At 48.8% G+C, this 18075-nt stretch overlaps 9 protein-coding genes across 9 annotated transcripts; 3 read left to right on the top strand and 6 right to left on the bottom strand.

Annotated features, from left to right (window-relative positions):
* Window positions 1–147: 147 nt before the first annotated feature.
* ASPBRDRAFT_167475 (zinc-binding alcohol dehydrogenase family protein) lies at window positions 148–1434 on the bottom strand (the record flags this gene model as incomplete). Its single annotated transcript, XM_067619616.1, has 3 exons — window positions 148–962; window positions 1017–1134; window positions 1180–1434. The coding sequence occupies 3 exons, from the start codon at window positions 1432–1434 to the stop codon at window positions 271–273; spliced, it is 1065 nt and encodes a 354-aa protein (XP_067485291.1). The 3' UTR covers window positions 148–270.
* Window positions 1435–2468: 1034 nt separating this feature from the next.
* Window positions 2469–2999, bottom strand: ASPBRDRAFT_25657 (uncharacterized protein; the record flags this gene model as incomplete). The annotated part of the gene is made up of 1 exon (XM_067622198.1): window positions 2469–2999. The coding sequence occupies one exon, from the start codon at window positions 2997–2999 to the stop codon at window positions 2469–2471; it is 531 nt and encodes a 176-aa protein (XP_067485290.1).
* Window positions 3000–3232: 233 nt separating this feature from the next.
* Window positions 3233–5408, top strand: ASPBRDRAFT_191303 (bZIP transcription factor; the record flags this gene model as incomplete). Its single annotated transcript, XM_067620353.1, has 4 exons — window positions 3233–3280; window positions 3909–3964; window positions 4015–5111; window positions 5173–5408. The coding sequence occupies 4 exons, from the start codon at window positions 3233–3235 to the stop codon at window positions 5406–5408; spliced, it is 1437 nt and encodes a 478-aa protein (XP_067485289.1).
* ASPBRDRAFT_37263 (NmrA-like family protein) lies at window positions 5394–6683 on the bottom strand. Its single transcript, XM_067623687.1, has one exon. The coding sequence runs from the start codon at window positions 6532–6534 to the stop codon at window positions 5587–5589; it is 948 nt and encodes a 315-aa protein (XP_067485288.1). The 5' UTR covers window positions 6535–6683; the 3' UTR covers window positions 5394–5586.
* A 580-nt stretch (window positions 6684–7263) lies between these two features.
* ASPBRDRAFT_191301 (Gfo/Idh/MocA family protein) lies at window positions 7264–8494 on the top strand (the record flags this gene model as incomplete). The annotated part of the gene is made up of 3 exons (XM_067620352.1): window positions 7264–7459; window positions 7535–7939; window positions 7998–8494. 3 exons carry the CDS (start codon window positions 7264–7266, stop codon window positions 8492–8494), a joined length of 1098 nt encoding a protein of 365 aa, XP_067485287.1.
* A 518-nt stretch (window positions 8495–9012) lies between these two features.
* On the bottom strand, window positions 9013–13539 carry ASPBRDRAFT_191300 (uncharacterized protein; the record flags this gene model as incomplete). Its single annotated transcript, XM_067620351.1, has 6 exons — window positions 9013–9767; window positions 9840–10702; window positions 10766–11275; window positions 11330–11578; window positions 11629–12445; window positions 12504–13539. The coding sequence occupies 6 exons, from the start codon at window positions 13537–13539 to the stop codon at window positions 9013–9015; spliced, it is 4230 nt and encodes a 1409-aa protein (XP_067485286.1).
* Window positions 13540–14653: 1114 nt separating this feature from the next.
* ASPBRDRAFT_191299 (uncharacterized protein) lies at window positions 14654–15222 on the top strand (the record flags this gene model as incomplete). Its single annotated transcript, XM_067620350.1, has 2 exons — window positions 14654–14930; window positions 14999–15222. The coding sequence occupies 2 exons, from the start codon at window positions 14654–14656 to the stop codon at window positions 15220–15222; spliced, it is 501 nt and encodes a 166-aa protein (XP_067485285.1).
* A 533-nt stretch (window positions 15223–15755) lies between these two features.
* On the bottom strand, window positions 15756–16939 carry ASPBRDRAFT_191298 (uncharacterized protein; the record flags this gene model as incomplete). The annotated part of the gene is made up of 2 exons (XM_067620349.1): window positions 15756–15992; window positions 16046–16939. The coding sequence occupies 2 exons, from the start codon at window positions 16937–16939 to the stop codon at window positions 15756–15758; spliced, it is 1131 nt and encodes a 376-aa protein (XP_067485284.1).
* A 435-nt stretch (window positions 16940–17374) lies between these two features.
* On the bottom strand, window positions 17375–17842 carry ASPBRDRAFT_191297 (uncharacterized protein; the record flags this gene model as incomplete). The annotated part of the gene is made up of 2 exons (XM_067620348.1): window positions 17375–17594; window positions 17649–17842. 2 exons carry the CDS (start codon window positions 17840–17842, stop codon window positions 17375–17377), a joined length of 414 nt encoding a protein of 137 aa, XP_067485283.1.
* Between the last annotated feature and the right edge of the window lie 233 nt (window positions 17843–18075).

Genomic DNA, 18075 nt, shown 5'->3' with positions numbered 1-18075 from the left:
CTATGTCGCTTCCATCTTCGAGATATGTCAGACGATCAGCTACATCTCGCTTTTTGTTCTCAGCGTGTGACTGCTTTGCTTGAAATTCTTCATAGTATACTAATAACCTATTTCTAGTATATGTCTAACGAAGATGGAGGGCTCTGTGTCGCTACAATAACCGCTTTTGGTGTGAATGCCTCCCATTCCGTCTGCTACTTTCTAAATTTCTCTGATTTTAGCAACACTGCAAAGTATAAAACTCTTATGAAGCAAGAGCACGTACTTGCTCTAAGCCACGCCAGGAGTGTCTGCGATGCGGAAAACATATTTCGTAGCGCTTGCTTTGCCAGCCTTCAAATCTTTCAATGCGTCCTCAATACCTTCTAGACCGCCCGGCCTGATTTCGAAAGGGTGACCTGAGAAACTTCCATCTTGGAGAGCTCTCGTGAAGTAGCGACTGATAATATACCCCAATTCTTCGTGGTTGGCGAACTCCGCCTGACCATGAACCGACCCCACGGAAGTAATTGATTTAATGGCAGGCGATACATCGAGATCGTTAGGCAAGATAAAATTGATCAGTCCGCCCGGGCTAACGGACTGTCTCAAGACCTCTGCGCTCTGAGGGACGATAGCGGCATCGACAGCATGCCAGACAGACGTGTGGCCAGCGCGTCTAAGACTTTGGCGGATTCCTTCGACGGTGGACTCCACTCCCTCACGGTAGTCAATAATGGCGTCGCCCTTGCTTCGATCAATCAGGATTTCCACGTATGAAGACCCCTTGCCTGCAATGGCAATGATCGGGTGGATGTTGCTATTACTTGCCAACTTTATAGCGTAAGAGCCAACGGCGGTACTCGCGCCGTAAATGATGATTGGGATCGATTTCTCAGCGGGAGCCCATGGGAATGGTAGACGATGATGAGCATACAACGATACGGCAGCAGTTAGGGCCGCTAGGGGGATTGTAGCGGCCTCTGTGGTAGGTGTGAGGCTGGGCTTCCGGTTAGAAAAAAAAAGCCTGGACGTACCTTCAAACGACATTTTCTGCGGTATATGGAAGGTTGTATGGCTCCAGGCAATGGCGTATTCAGCATACGAACCACCAATCGCGCACATTTCATGAAAAGCCGCAACGCGATCACCTGGCTGATAGGATGTTAGCAACGACCTACAAAATGGGAACACACGCACTTTGAATTCGATAACTTTCGAACCAACTTTTTCCACGATCCCAGCAATATCATCGCCTTGGTTCAGGCCATTTCTAGCTTGAACGAGAACGCCAAAACTGGAATCCCCCGAAGCTGCGAGGTCCGGGATCTTCCAATCTTTAGGATTTGATCCTGAGACCACAACTTTGATGAGAACTTGGTTGTCGTTTGGTTCGGGAATCGGACTATCCACTATCTTTACAATGGGCCCAGCCAGGTTGATAGCTTCTTTCATGTTGTGGATATACAATATAATTGGGAGGATGAACAGATATGGTAGTAAGAAGCGTTGTGGAGAGCATGGCAGACAAGATGCTGGCCGTACTTAAATATCTTTTCGTGCAAGAAATGATGCAATTACCTGCTGATTAACCATGGTCGATATCCTGATATTATTTTAATCTTTCCCAAGCGATAATGCCAAACCGGGAATCCCACCGGGAATCCCACAATCAAATTCTACGTTCAGAACGAGCTTTTGGTACCTTTGGCAACGACACGTCGCATTTCCCCCAGTCTGATGTAGCTCCCATAACCTAATAGAATTACTTAAGGAGGGGGCTATTCGTTCAGCTTTGATAACCCGCAGTACAAGTAGCCACAGAGGTACTGGCGGAGACCTTTCCCACTCCTTTGTGTTTTTTCTCTCTCTCTCTCTCTCTTTTTTTTTTTTTTTTTTTTTTTTTTTTTTTTTTTTTTTTTTTTTTTTTTTTGGGCCAGTATGGTTTATCATCAATTGAAGAGAATATTCTGCAGTGTGCTCAACGTATCCCACGGAACGTGGCATGTTGCAATGAATTCTTTTCAGAAATCTCCATCAGCCAAATTTGTGGCGTTCTCGTACCTAGTAGTGATTTAGCCCTTACTTTATATTCTTGAGCATGTGGCATAGACACGTATCTATCTGGCTGGCGGGCAGGAATGTCGCCATATCAGCACCTCCTGAACTATGAGAAGGTAGTTGGGGAAGATGTTGTTTCCGTGCTCGGGGAGATGACTGTGACTACCGCTGCTAGTCGGAAGAGAGTAGAGAGAGTTCTTGTAACGGATTAGGCAATTAGGATTTTCTATACACGCATAGTAAACAATGATTCTTCAAGGGCTACTGGGCCCTGAATGACTAACCAGTTTATACTGTAACCAAATGGCCTTCCATTGGATATGTCTAGTTAATTGCAGGGGCCCTCAAGTTTGGCTTGAACATCGTAATACAGTGGTCGACAGTGTAAACAGACTTTAGCAAATGTACTCCACAGAACAAGTCGCAAATCATTCATTCTGCGCATCAAGGTTCGCATTTCTGTATGACCTGCCAACGTATCGCTCAAACACTCTCCATCCATCATCCGCCATCCTCAACCGATCAATAACTGTCCCGGTCCACCAGATTGCAGGCAGGCCATCGTTCCTGAGGACCTCAACTCTGTCAAACGCGGCCTCATCATCACCTGTCCAACCGTATCGAATAAGGGTCTCTTTGTATCTCACGATTAATCCGCCGTCGACGTCGCGGTCCACAATGTGGTTCGTGGCATTGCGAGAGATTCCGGGAATGAAGAATCCGTATACATTCTCTAGAAACGCTTTCATTTCCGACAAGCCGCGAACCGAGCCATGAGGATGGTATATGACCGCATCTGGGAGAAATGTTGCTATCATCTTCGCGTGGTCGAACTCCTCGAAAATAAAGTTATGGCGATTGACAAATTCAATTGCAGTTGCTCGTTCTTCAAGTGTCACCTCATTGCGAATCGGGAAATCGATCGGAGGGAAATGGTTATCTTTAATGAAGGGAGACATATTGAAGTTGATAAGATCTTAGTTACTGCGCTCGGGGTTCTGTCGTAAGATGGACTGCGTCTGGATCTTTATTATAGGAACTAAACTGCCCGAAATATCCTTTGTCGATTGCCTGGTGCAAACCGAGTTTTGCAAATAATTACTGATCAGGTCCGAACAAGAGGTTAGCGTGTACTTTACAGGGTATCTTGGATCAACAACAGACTTGTTGAAGGACTCATATGCTACACCCAATGGAACGCTGCTCTATGCCAAGGACGACCTTCTACATGGGGTACCGCGTAATCAGGAAAAGACTGTTATTCTGCTGTGCTGCATGGAACACGCATTCGTGATTTGGCTTCAGTTGCCTCCAATGAACATCATCGCTAAAGTCTCCGGTTGAATAGTAATCAATCCGACGGCAAAGTTAAAAACATCCGGGATCCACAACTTAGTGAGTTTAACTAAACTTAATGTGCAATCTAGGTCGTTAACTAAACTAGCTAAGGACTTTTTGATTACTGAACAGCCGAAAACACAAGTGGCAAGAGGACGCTTTCTGCTAGTGCCATCAAGTAATCCAAGTAATATGCTTGCATATCGATCGTCATCCCCAGCTTCTCGCAATTCTTTGTGAACATGTACAGATTAAGTCTCTTGAAGTAGTAATCATATTGAGAAACGCCGGATAAGTCTCTCTCTTCTGTCTGACCATATTCCGTCCCCCTTCTACCCACTTGGTCACTTCTCGGCGCTTTACTTTTCGAGGCACAGCATCATCGCTAAGTTCCAGAATACCACATCACTGGTCTTTTTGTCACCACAGCATGGATGGAAGGGAAAGAGGGACCCTATCTTTGACTGCGCATCGGCGTCCCCCTAATCGATCGGGATCACGAAGCACTTTGACCACTGAGAATAATGTAGGGCAGAAAAGGAGAGGTCGCCCCAGACTCAAACCTGGGCAAGAAGTATCCTCAGATGTGAGGCTCCGCCACCTAGCCTCAATTGTACCGGAATGCTGACCGAGCAGGAAAAAGAAACGGAAGACTCAGGTGAGGTTAGCACAGCGAGCCTATCGCTCGCGCAAAGAGGCCACGTTGTCCACGCTGAAGGGTCGTGTCGACCAACTGGAAACGATTGTAGAGAAGATTAACAAGACATTTCTGGGTTTCACTGACGACCTCATGGAACTTGGTGTATTGACAAACCGCCCAGATCTTGCGCAGCATCTCTACCACACCATACAACAGACTCTAACACTCACACATCGAGCAATCTCCGTGGCAGATGACGAGGCCATCAATGTCGACACTGCCGATACTGATGCTTATGTGTCAGAAGCAGGTGCAGACGCCGAGGTTCCTGGAAACACAGCCGGGAACAGTGAGAATAGTGTCATCACCACCCCTGACGCCGCTGATTCCCAGTTCCCTCGCTCGATCCTCCTTTCTCATCCAATGGCGCAAATGTTTGATGACTGGGCAAGCCTGGAGCCAACCGACCATCCTATGACCCAGATAGGAACAGATGTAGTGCCAAATCCGGCGACAACATTGTTAGCGGATACCCTATTCTTGAACGTCTCTAAGCCAGACACCACAGGTTTCGCTCAACGGCTGTATCGGGCGTGCATTGAACAAGGCTATCAATGTCTCAAAGATCCGTCCTCGAAGCCGGAGGATCTCTCGTACACGTTCAGGCTCTCATTGAAGGTCCTGCCCGCACGCAACTTGATAACCTACTTTGAGGATTTCCTGAAACTTGGACATCATCCGCCTGCTTGGAGGTGGAATGTCCCCTTCCTCAGTATTGGCGGGGCAGGAACCCATTTCAATCACGAACAGAGGAGCTACGTTGTCGGAGAGACCTCGAGTATCGTGCGCATTGAAACGGAACAGATCGACGCTGATTTGCGCGGTGACTGGTTTGATTGTTATGATGTAGAGGGGTATCTGGGGGAAAACATGGTCAAGCTTATCCGGGGGCTTGCCGCGAATTCGAGAGTTTCGGCTTCTTTGCCTCACCCTGCCCTGGACGATGAACCTCAGTATCAACAACTCTTTGGTCAGGCGTCATTTGAGCAACCTAAGAGACCAACATTTGTTGACGAAGGCATCTTAATCGAGTGTACGTTAGGCACTTCAAAATGAACTAGGTTTGCAAACTAATCGCCATGTGCAGTACTCAGGCGATCCTGCGTGTGTCTCGGTCGAGCTCCAGGCTTTTCACGAGCCGCCGTCGAATACTTTGTTATGCAGTATGGGAGGTACTATGCGGATGGGCTTCTATGAATTGGGGTTGATCTCGGGGCGTGAAGTTATACGTAAGGAATGGGATAATGACAACCTGGGTATCGCCGATGCACGCGATGAATACGCGTGGGAGTACAAGCTGTCAGGCAGAGATTTTTCCAATGGATCATAAGAAACTGTTCGATACGAGCAAACTATGTAGAGGCATACGAGGGACATTGATCAAGTTCTTTGTTACCCCCAGTTTCGGACATTATGATACAAGATAATGTCCCTCCAACTTCAGCCGGTAGTAGAATAAATCCACAAACAGATCAAGTGGCCGTGCCATGAATGAAAAATGTCCCAGGTTACGCCTCCAACAACGTCTTCAGCACCTCAGCTGGCGTACGCTTTGGAGCAGCGAGCTCCAACACTTCCTTGCTTGTTGTCGATGCTGTGCATTTTCCTTCCCAAGCTGTCTCCGGGGCGTGTTTGATAGACAAGAGAACGTTCTTCGATTGATGTGATTCCGCAGAATTGGCAAGATAGTCGACGAACGACACATCTTTGTAGCTGACATCTTTCACCTGCGTACCGATATACTGTTCCACCATGTCCACGATCTGCTTCCCCGTGATGTCCTCGGGCCCATTGAGAACATATCGCGCCTTGTTGTGGGAAGCAGTGTCAGCCTGGGACAAGAGGTGGGCCGCAAAGACACCAATCTCGTATGGATCGATAATGCCGACGGGTGCGTCCTTCGACGCCATTAGCCGAAGAGTATCCTGCTTTCCAGTCTTTCGGTACTGTTTGATCAATTCCGCAGCGGTGGACAGGTAGAGTGGTGAAAAGACGTTCGGTTGGAGAGAAGTCCATTGCAAGCTAGCAAATTCTGGCGAGCTCAGGAGAGATTCGATCGCCCAATGGGTACGTGGGTAGAAGGCCTTACAGTCCGGCCGGACGTTCGCAGCAGTGGTTGAGATCCGCACGACATATTTGACTCCGGCGTTGAGGGCGGCGACGAGGAATGTAGATTCTTCGGCGAATTGACTCAGGTCGACGGGCGATGCAACAAACGCTCTGACTACTTCATGGTCACGAAGCCAATCGGAGGTGATATCGACCCAGTTCTTCTCTATGACTTCGACTCCAGGAAGCTCGGCAATCTGACGTGCGACTGGACTCCCTGCGGACCGAGTGAGAGCAAGAACCCGGTGCTCTGACAACTGGCTCGATTTCAGCAGTTTCGGAAGGGTTTCAGCAACGCTTCGGCCAGTGTTGCCAGTGGCACCGATGATGAGGATGGCGGGAGCCATGCTAGTGGATGTAGCAGGTATCGTTCAAAAGGTATGTATAGTGAAATGCGGATAGCTTTGGTCGATGGTCAAGGACCTTTCTTCTATGTACGTTCGCTGGGTTCTTTGGCCTTTTAACTTTGGGTCTCGGTGGACCCCAACTTTGTAGAAACTAAGTCAATTAATAATCTGGCCGATGGGATGATATGGTCACCATTGAGTTTAGACAAACTTAACTATGGCTCACCATTGGTAATGACGTTGAACCGCCGGCTATCCCACCCTGTCCGTGAGAATCAATAAACCGATGGCATATCGTCATTCATTGGATTGCTTAGGAATATGGCATACGGGGCACTAGGCTCAATATGAGCAGGCGTCCCTTGAACCGGTTCGAATGATAATGCTAAGGAATCGGCCCAGATACTCTTTAATTTCAGACAAATTCGAAATCACACGCCATCGGCGCTCCCACCGGCCACCCCACTGGCGGGCAAGATCATCATAAATCCTACGTTGGTCGAGCCCAGTGGCATATTGTCGGCTTGGGGAGTAATATTGCGTTGTCATACTCCATCGAACAACGGATGTCGGATGTTCTTTCGAAGTGCTTTTCCTTGTAATTTGATTATTAATTGGTTCCCAGTGTCATGATGTCTCTTAATCATATATATCATATATCCTTGATGAACCTGTCTTACATATAATTGACCCAGTTCGTCAAAGTATTCGCCATCCGCCGTTCTTATTATGTCCCCCATTCGGATCGGCATAATTGGTCTCGCAGATGGTTCATGGGCGGCTAAAGCCCATTTACCATACCTGCAGTCCTCCACTTCCAAGTTTGAAATAGTGGCTGTCTGCAATTCGTCGGTGCAGAGTGCCGTAAAGAGCGTCAAAGACTTGAACCTTCCTCCAGGGACTAGGACTTACGGTAACGTCCAAGGTATGTTAGCGTGGCCTCCGCTAGCTGGGCGGGCGATATTCACGTCTGTCTAAGCTTATTCTGATCAATATCCAGATATCGCTAATGATAAGGATATCGACCTGGTTGTTTGCACCACAAGAGCCGACCGTCACTTCCCGTCCATCCTCCCCTCCCTGAAAGCTGGGAAGAGTGTTTTTGTCGAGTGGCCACTTGGTTGCAGCTACGAAGAAGCCAGGGAACTGCTCCGTGTCGCTGAAGAAAACCGTGTCAAGTTCACCGCTGTGGGACTTCAGGGCCGATTTGAGGCCACGGTTGAGACACTCCACAAGCTTTTGGCAGAGGGAAGGATCGGAAAAGTCCTCAGCTCTACCATTACCGGTCAAGGACTGATTGGTGGGCCAACAGAAATCCAGAAGCAATCATACGTGATCGACAGTGAAAGCGGGGGGTCTCTCCTAACAATTCCAGCAGTACATTTGCTTGACACAGTATGGCAAGGTTGGTTCTTCGAACTCTACACTCGTCCTCATTTATGCATAATAACATAGAATAACAGTTCTGGGCGAATTCGGCAGCTTCCAATCTGTCCTCTCAAACCAGCGCCCAGTTATCGACCTAGTCGGCGAGAATGGCTCTATCGTCGAATGGGGTGTCAAGAAGACTACTCCTGATCACATCATGATCCACGGTCGACTCGAGTCAGGAGCTGTACTCTCAGTGTCTATGCGAGGTGGAATGCCGTTCAAAGGGCTCCCTGGGCTCGAGTGGAGCATTTACGGAGAGAAGGGCGAGATCAGGGTGACAGGTCCTAACGCGTTTGTGGAGATATTTGGCACCACAAAGATTGAGCTTCATGATTTCACCACAGACCAGGTCGAGCAGATCGAACTCATGAAAGGGACTTTTGCTGAGATGGAACCGATCAGCAGAAACCTGGCTCGTGTCTATGAGGCCATTGCGGTAGGAGACAAGCGCGTCCTCTGCAATTTTGAGCAGGCTGTGAGGAGGCATGGATTTGTTGAGGAAGTCTACAAGCAAAACCTCGGGGTTTAATGAGACCACCTACCCAAACCTGAATTGATGTTGCAGATCTCTCCGTGGACCTGAGTACAAATAACCATGGGAAGATGATCAATATGCTCCGTCCTTCTGCGCGTTTTCCATCTCCCCTAACGATAGCTCGATGAGGATATCACCATATCTTGGGGTCTTTTATTCTCCTCTGATCGGAAAGATATAATAGAGTAAACAAGGAACTATTAAAACTCTCCGTTGAGTCTCACAGACAGTCTTCCTAGTAATGTATTTCTACTACAGTAATATATCTAATCTAAAATATTAGCAGTTCTCCGCCAATTCTCTGACTCAAAGACACCTATTCTATATTAAAAAGTTTATATACGAATCAAGACAAATATTCCTGCTTGCCACTCTGAAGAAAGAAAAATACACCCTTTCTCAGCAGCCTCGGGCTTCACCATCACCTGTAACGTTAGACCGGTTAATAAATAGCCCATTACCACTGCTATAATCCCTCGCGATACTGACTGTACCACTTCCTCTCTCATGCTCTATTCAGCGTGCTTGGACTTCTTAGTGCGCAACTTCATCAGCAGATACACCAAGGCGTAACTGGAAAAGGCGAAAACGACCACGATCCCTGCGTCTCTCCAACCATAGGAGTAAGCATTCAGGTTCAGTGTCCGGAGATAGTCGCTCCCATCGCGGTACTGACAGACCTGACAGTTGGAGGTTGCGTTAGGGTTGAGAAGGTTCGTCCCGGAACCCATACCCTGCAAGTAATCTCCCAGGTATTCTGCGCATGTCTGGTTAGACATAGGGTTGAACACAGCTAACTCGTCTTCCTTGCATTCAACCTTCATATCATAGGTGGTGAAGACGAGTAGAGAGCCCATGAGGTAGTTAAACGGATTGATATAGTACAGCCAATACCGCCAGAATGCAGTGATCTGTGAATAGGGCACAATCACTCCGCAGAATCCCACTAGGGTGAAAATGACCAGCGGGTTGACCAGTGCAGCGGCAACTGCATTAGGGGCATAGGCGGCAATGAATTGACCGATGCCGGTGTAGACGAATTCGTACATGAGCATGACGAAGAACACGGCCCCGGCTTTATTAGAGTCACCGGGAAGGCCGACGGTGTAGTAGAAGCACACGTAGAATAAAACCGCGCAGATGACGAGGTAGGGCAGCTCGGATACAATGAGGCCAGTGACGAAGGCTTGCCAGCTGTAGATCTTCGATTTCTTCTCCCGGGAGTCGTAGATGTCTCGTTTTTCGATGAAGAGGGGCTGTAGTTGAGCTGGAATTATTGGGTGTCAGCGGCAGAGCATTAATGGTGAATCAGGAACAAGAAACAGAGCGGATAACGTACCTATCACACCTGGGGCGACGAATATGAAGTTGAACACTGCGAACAGCCGTAGTTGTAACTCACCCACGCTGTCGCCAACCTTCCAGAACGAAAAGCCGGTGAAGAGACCGGTGATGATATGGAGAGCGAATTTATTGTTGACATAGGCGACATTGCGATACATGGCTTTGGACAGACGGAGACTGACAATCTTACACTGGTCCCAGAGCGGCATGGCGAACTCGAATCCATCATCCACGGCGTGCGGGCCCGAACGTGCAGCTTCTTCAGTAATGCGATCAAGTTCCGTCAGTACCTTTTGTTGCTCGGGAGACTCAAGCCATATGTTGTGCCAATCCTTGTTCCGATCGGAAACAACATCAATAATGTGCTCCGCCGGATTCTTCCCCGGTGGGCAGGGGGCACCGTGACGGTGGAAGTAGTCCTTGACGACGGAGGCGTGGTCACCAATGTCCCCGAAGTATACTGTATTGCCTCCACGGGCAAGCAACAACAAGCTATCAAATTCGGAGAAGAGCAGGGCGCTGGGCTGGTGTATAGTAACCAGGATCGCCTGTCCTGCGGCAGCGAGCTTCTTGAGGAACCGCACAATATTGTAGGCTGCTTGGCCATCGAGACCAGATGTGGGCTCGTCAAGGAAGATCAGAATACTTGGTTTCGCGACAAGCTCCACGCCGATGGTCAATCGCTTGCGTTGTTCGATTGACAGGCCGTCACTGCCGGGAGTGCCGACCAGACAATCGCCGATGTCATGCATCTCGAGGAGATCCATGATGACATCGACATAGGCCAGCTTCTCCTCTTTAGGGATAGTCCGGGATTGGCGTAAAAGTGCGGAAAATTCAAGAGCCTCTCTCACGGTGCTGGATGGGATCATAAGTTAGCATCCAAAGAATGACAAAGCGCGACGTGAGGGTGTCTCTTACGCTAAAGGCTCATGGACATCCAGCTGTTCGCAATATCCCGCAGACCGTTGAAAACTAATGGGCAGGGGTTGTCCATCAACAAGAATCGAGCCCTTGATCGTTCCGTCTGTTTTGCGCTGCGCGAGGACATCCAGCAAGGTTGTCTTACCAGCACCCGAAGAACCCATCAGGGCGCCCAGCATGCCGGGCTTAACCCATCCGTTGACATTATTCAGGAGGACACGAGGCCCATCTGGAGTTTGGACGGTGTACGTCAGGTTCTTCCATGTGAACACAGACTTGTTCTGGATCAATTTGCCCTCGATCTTTCTGGCATCTTCCGTATCGGACCCTTTAGTCGACGAGGATGCTGACAGTTTCCCGCTGTTCAGAGCCTCTTCATCCTGCGCTGGCTTGCGAACTTTCTTCGAGAGCTCCCTGGGAATCGTGAGAATTCCTGTCTGAGAAGAGGTATTTTTCCGGTAGGAAGTCGCAACGATGGTTAGAAAAACAAAGAGAGCCCACCAAGCCCTAATCACAGTATTAGAAAACATGCAACGAAGCACTCAGAAGGAGAATACCCACCATACGATGCCAATATTTCTCCAGACATGCGAGTGATTATAGCTCATGCTCTCCAAATACTGTTGGCCTGTTACACTCGTCGCTCCTGGTACAGCACCACGAACCCCGGTACACGCTTGATGGGCCGCAGAACCGTATCCAGGCCCGTTTGGGACCAAGTTGGGCCCCACGCAGGGAATGATTTTGTCGTAGAGCTCGTTCGAAAGCAGTGCATCGAAGGCGTAAGCCAGCGGATCAATCCAGAATATCCTAGAAGACAAGTCAGGGTTGGAGCTGTAAAGCAAGGAGCGGTTACGTACCAGACAAACCAAGGATGCATCTGACTCTTGGGAATCATATAGCCATTGTACATGAGCAAGGCCATGACCAAAACCCCAGAGACCTTGCTTGCATCGTCGAAAGTTTTGAAGCCGGCGCCGACTGCTCTGAACAGAGCCGTCATGCATATTGTCGCCGACAAGATAATGAACCAGAAGGTGAAAAACGCCTCGGCACTTGATGTCAGTCCCACCATGAAGTAGATGATGAGCGAGAATGAACTGATCTGAAACAGCTGAATCGGAAGGTCGGTCAGAATCTGAGCCAAGCAGAAAGCAATCGGGTGATAAAATGCAAAGGCCCGGTGCTTTGCCATGACATTGCGGCCCAGGAATGAATCCGTGACCTCGGACTGCGCCAGAAGGCAGTTGAAGAGCAGAGATACAAAAAGAGCACCCGACTTGATGAACATGCCCGTGGAGGTATTGGGCGCGTTGTAAAAGAGGGAGCCGGATGTCAACGCCTGAATGATATTTGTGACTTGCTTGATGACGAGAACGGCCATGTCCCCTCGAATTATCTGATATTGGCGCTGGACGCATGCTTTGACCTGCGCGCCGAATCCGACCGTATATGCCGTGCGCTCCGTCAGGAAGCCAGGATGCTTCTCGTCCATGACCGAACGCTGAAACTCTACCGTGTGGTCTTTAGCAGGCTGCGTGGCTGGATAGTCGTACTCAGTTATCATTCGCTTTTTGATGGCAGAATTCTCATAGTGCTCTCGTATGGCATCGGCGGTCCGGGGAAATGTTGATTCATGGCCGGCCTGGATCTTTCGTTCCGTAGGAACAGTGACACCTGGCTAAGGGTTAGTGCATGTTGTACTCTATCGGAAGTCATCCGCCGAATGCCATACCTGTCAAAAAGTCTGCCACGTTCGCCCCATCGGCGCAAATGAAGCCAAGACTTTCCATAAACGGCCGCGCCTCTTTCATGGGCCCGTAATAGATCTGTTTTCCCTCGTCGAGGACGAGGACTTTATCAAACAGCTCGAAGATCCCATTGCCGGCTTGATAAAGGGTAACGATCGAGGACAAGCCAAAAATATCAGTCATTTTCCGGATCGCCCTGGTGTACTGGAGGGCCGTGCTCGCATCGAGACCTCTGGTGGAGTTATCCCAGAAGTATATGCTACCACGGGTGGCCATTGCTTCCAGGATACTGATGCGCCTCCGCTCTCCACCAGACACCCCCCGAATGTATTCGTTTCCTATTTTGGTGTGGACGGTGTGGGAGATACTGAGGAGATTGAATAAAAAGTCTTTCGAAGCCAGCCGGGCTTCCTCTCGGGAGCCATAGCCGGCGACGGTGCGATAGGGTACCTTCATTCGCGTTGCAAAGTCCATGGTTTCGCCGGCGGTTAAGGTGGGGAAGAAGGTCTCTTCTTCTGTGCTCATGACGATTTGACCTTTGTATTTCGCGACGTCCTCATGGCCCAGGGAACCATAGTTGACTTGACCCTCGACAGCGGTATATCCTTCCCGTTGGTTCGCTAGGACCTTCAACAGTGTGGTGCAGCCTGCGCCTGGCCGGCCCAGTACCAGCAGCATTTCACCTGGTTTGACGCAGCCATGGCTTTTGTCGATTATTGTCCGGATTGACTTTGTTGAGCCCCCGCTGTGCCGTGTCAACTGGCTTGGTAGAAACTGTGACAGAACATTCTCTTGGAGGGTGCTATCAGATCCTGTGCCTTTGATGGTGAGATCCGTCCAGGTCAGACCAAGTTTCAGGGCACCATGCTCGGCTTGTTGAGTTGCCTTCACTTCGGGCATCAGGCCCCAGTCCACATCATCCTCGACGGGTGTATCGACGAAGTCGCTATGACTTTTGCGACCTATGTCTCCCATGTCCCCCATATCTGCATCCTCGGTCTTTTCCGATACAGATGACATTGTGTCACCCAGGAAGCCTGTAAAGAGAGTGTGGCTTTTGGAAGCCAAAGGTGAAGGCAGATGTCCGCCAAATAAAGTATAAGAGGACGACTTGAATCAAGACCACATGTGTCAAAGACATCTAGGCTTGTCGGACGGGGCCCACCGGGCTTATACCCCCTAGTGTTGAGTAATCATACGAAGTGCAGGAATTGATATCGGCGGAATGATTACTTTCTGTTCCCGCGCCGCGACTCTCCCAATGATGTTCTCATTTCATCCCTTCGAAAAGGACTTCCCACTGGAAACCCGTTCATCAACCACAGATCTGGCCTAAGATCTTACAGGCCCCGGCTTCCCGAACCCGAACTCGACTCCCCGGGTTTGTCATTCCGAACTGATTGACGAACAGAACGACATGGGAAGGATATTGAACTCATGCTGCAACCCGAGTGGCTGCAACTGAAATTAGGCTTTTCAATTGATCACTAATCAAGTGATTTGGTGTTGAGATGTGATTTATAACGACTTTGACGCCTATACGCGCAGCGTCAGAGCAGCCGCGCTCCCACGAATGGGCCCCGCGGGCATGTCGTATAATCAGGAAATTCTCTCTGTAGAATTCTTAGACATATCGCTCGCTGGCCATGGTTTCGAAACCCAGATCTGAAATGTTCCATTGTGATAGGGTTACAGCGGTGGATCAGTAATCATGAAGTTAATTGAAAGAATTTGCCAGCTCCTTGGAAGCGCTAATCCATGACTAATTTGTTCGATATGTCCTGCAGCTACTTGCGATGATTAGTATGGAAGCATACAATTAGCCTATGCGCCATGAGAACACGTCAGTGGATGGGATGTTGATTGGTTAGGCCAATGACGTTTCCTAACGCGGCCGACTGCTGTTTAATAATCTTATTGAGCAAGTTTGGGAGAGCTTCGAAACCTTAAATGATCACTAATCGCTCCGCCAGGTTAGTCAGGGGGAAAACATGGATGAACATGCCCCATCAGTTCCAGGTTTTTGCAGCCGACCACCATTATATCGGGTTATGTTTCCCCGTGTAGGAGGACATTTCGAATGTTTATAATCATTCCCGGCTTACCCTAAATGAACTCGACAAGGTTCGTCTTCATGTTGTCATTCGATATACCCCTTCGTGCAAGTGCAAGAGAACCGCCGTGGGCAGATCAGGCAGTGCAGCCATCCTCATTTCGACTTCCCTTCAGGTGGACGTATAGTGTGGCGCCAGTCATTCCAGCGACTGGCTATAACGAGTCCATCAAACAGTTGTGGTTGCCGGATTATTGTACACTTATCCAAGGCCCTACTTCGGCCGTCCTTGTCGACAACTCTCACCACCACGGGTCTTTCGGAAGAATTATCGGCATGGGTGAAAATGACGGCTCCAGTATACTACCAGACTGGTCTCGTCACGAACATGAGATATCTGAGAAACTTGCTCCACCTCCCCTATAGCCTTTCAGACCGCCGTCGCTCTCGACGAATACCTCTTCCATCAGCAACCCGACAAGTCCAAAGAGGACGGATCAATGTTAGATCAGCGAGACTTTGAGCAAGTGTGCAACATGCTGAGGGACTCCAAGCAATACTCGACCACTGTGCACGGTATTGATGAGAAGATCTCGCGGTCTATACCGAAGCCAGGGCTGGAATTCTTCGCAGGCCTTGATGCTGTTTGAATCATTCTACCCAACTTGAAGCCATAAGGTCTGGTCAGATATGAAGGTGGACTCAGTCGAAACAACGCAAACATTCTACATATACACTATATGATGTCAGCCGTGCTAACTAGGTCATTCACTCATCACCTTCCTCCCCATGACTCACACCGTACCACCCCAATCATTAGTGACTAGGTCATCATTCTGCAACAAACTATCAACGACTAAGGTACCCAATCAGCTTCCCCCATTCTCCGAGATGTTGAAACAATCGCGAAAATCCACTTTGCTAGACAGACCAATCATTCGACGCGCCGGTGACGCGTGGACGTAATTATAGAATCACATCATATCTAATTAGCTTGTTTGTTTCTTTCATGTGCAAGAACGACGGCCTACGTGACACAGCGGCTTCATAATGCGGCGGATAGATAGGTTTGTACTAGCTATCCATACACGCTCTACCTGGCAGGTGGACCAAATCTACTTCACGAAACATCCGAACATAAGCAAACACTGTCTTGAATTAAAGCTAAGAGTAAAGAGTTTATCTAGGCCAGGAACTGGGAATCGTCCTCATCTCCATCTGACGGCCGGATCATTCGTATAGCCCGGTGAAACGCTGTCCTTTTCTTCATTATACGCATATCGCAGCGAATTCTCTCCATGTCCACAGTTATTGTTCGCGACGGATCAAAGTTGGGAAACACGACATGGCGATCTTCCGGAATTAGATCTGTGATCCTGAGTACCAGGCTTCGTGGATTTTCGGGAACAGGAAGAACATCCTAGGAAGGCAATTAGCATTATTCTTTGTTTAACAGATCAGTGCCAGTCTCACAAATCGTGGCTCCCTCAGAACTGGTTGTCCGTCCTTCAACTCCCAGAGCTCTATATATGCTGAGAGCGGACCAACCCAATCAGACGCAACAATTTCAGTTTTGACTTGCCTGTACAACTTTGGCGTGGAGTCCGGCAGCTCATTTATGGCACACTTGATCTTATAAGTGTCATGGGATTTCTCATCTCCATACTTGGCGATAAGCTGATCGCGTGTGCTCATAAAGTGCTGCGTTTTCTGGTATGCATCAAGGTGGGACTTGTCCTCCTCTATCTTGACGATAATAACCAGTTTAGGCTCACCCCCGGACCCTAACAGCCACTGCGAAGCGTCGCGAACGAGATCATGGTAGCTTTCTGAGAATCCAGTTTCGATCACAATCTGATTGACTATTGCGTCGCTTTCAGGGTCGTAGAAGTATATCATGCTATCAGGATGTTTCGTCCACACGCGACGCTTGACTCCTCTTGTATTTTGCGCGTTGTCTCCCTCGTCGATATTTCGAGTTGAAAAGAGTATAGTGCGCAATGGGACTGGCATAATACACTGACACTCGTCCTGGGTGAATGTAGTGGTGTAAGCCATTGAAGAAGTGAAGATACTTGCGTGGAAGGCGGCACGTAGAGGAGAACCCATTCCTTTGACTTTTAGAATTTCATAATCGGGATCATGTTCCCACCTGCACATGTTCTCCCCCGAGGCCCTATCCAACATCTGGCGAGTTTCTTTGCTGAGAATATCCCATGACACCTTCAGGAGCAAGTTCTCCTCTCTAGGTCCATGTAGAAAGTTTTCGATATATTCTCGTGCCTCTGATGATGACTCCACCGGGATAGCGCTCGATGCCTTGAGTAGGTATTCAAACGAAAGATGAGAAATATCTTGTGGTGCCATAGTTGACTGCATAGACAACTGCAAATGGAAGAAGCGTTCACAGTTGACGATAGCGAAGGGTGCCACAAAGTGTGAGAAGGGAAGGTGGGAAGCGGGACCAATGTTTTACACCTTTTCTTTCTCTTTTCCTTCTCTCTTTCCTTTTTCCTTTCTTTTCACAATTTCTCCCTGTCGCCACAAAGTCAAGATGATCTCAACCACCGGACGCGGCGCCGACATGCCATGCTCCGTTGGCACCAGCCTCTCTAGCCCAGCCTCCGTTGACATCAGCATTACTAGCACAGTTTCCGTTGACATCAGCATTACTGTCCCATCTAGCCGCAGGCTGAACATTGGAAGACTGATCAGAAGAGCACGGAATCGAGATCCGTATGTCAAGAAGATGCGTCCAGTGAACTAATATCTCTAATGGTACCTTCTCATTGCTCTCATCATCTAGCCGATGTCTTTGATAAGGCGCCCATCAGCAACAACAACCAGACATGATGGTGCACGCGTTAGGGCCACATTCGCACGACGGCTATCAGATGCACATCCTAGCTCATGAACCTCTCCAGATTTGACGTCCCAATCGCCCATGATGAGATTCGCTTGTCCACCCTGCCTAGAATCGACAGTATGAATGGGGACCATGTCTTCCCATAGGAGACTCAACCTTGTAGACAATGTCAACATTGCAGTTGTGTATGCTTTCTTCTGGTCGGCATACGTGGCGATGATACCATAACTTGTTTCTCGTTGGGCGCCAGTTATGATCATGCGCTCAATGAGTTCATCAACCTTAAGAGATGAAGTTATTATCACATTTGTGTATGCTTTCTTCTGGTCGGCATACGAGGTGATGATACAACAACTTGTCCCTTTTAGGGCGCCAGCGGCCATCAGATGCTCGCTCAACTCCATAACAACGTCCACATGGCGTGAATTAAATCGAGGGCATGTCGACGGGTGCCGTGAAGAAAAAAAACACCGCAAGTATTATGTGGGACCTAAGACCGATTGTAGGTGCCGAAGGAGACATCACATCAACAATCGAAATTCGGCTCAAGATCCCCAATCTAGGCCATTTTCAACGATATCAAATCTGTTATAACCTCTGGGCAAATAACACCCATCGTTCATGATAGAATCACGGA

This window comes from Aspergillus brasiliensis (assembly GCF_001889945.1).
Source record: "Aspergillus brasiliensis CBS 101740 unplaced genomic scaffold ASPBRscaffold_1, whole genome shotgun sequence".
Classification (NCBI taxonomy): Eukaryota; Fungi; Ascomycota; class Eurotiomycetes; order Eurotiales; family Aspergillaceae; genus Aspergillus; species Aspergillus brasiliensis.
This window is presented reverse-complemented; position numbering and strand designations above follow the sequence as displayed.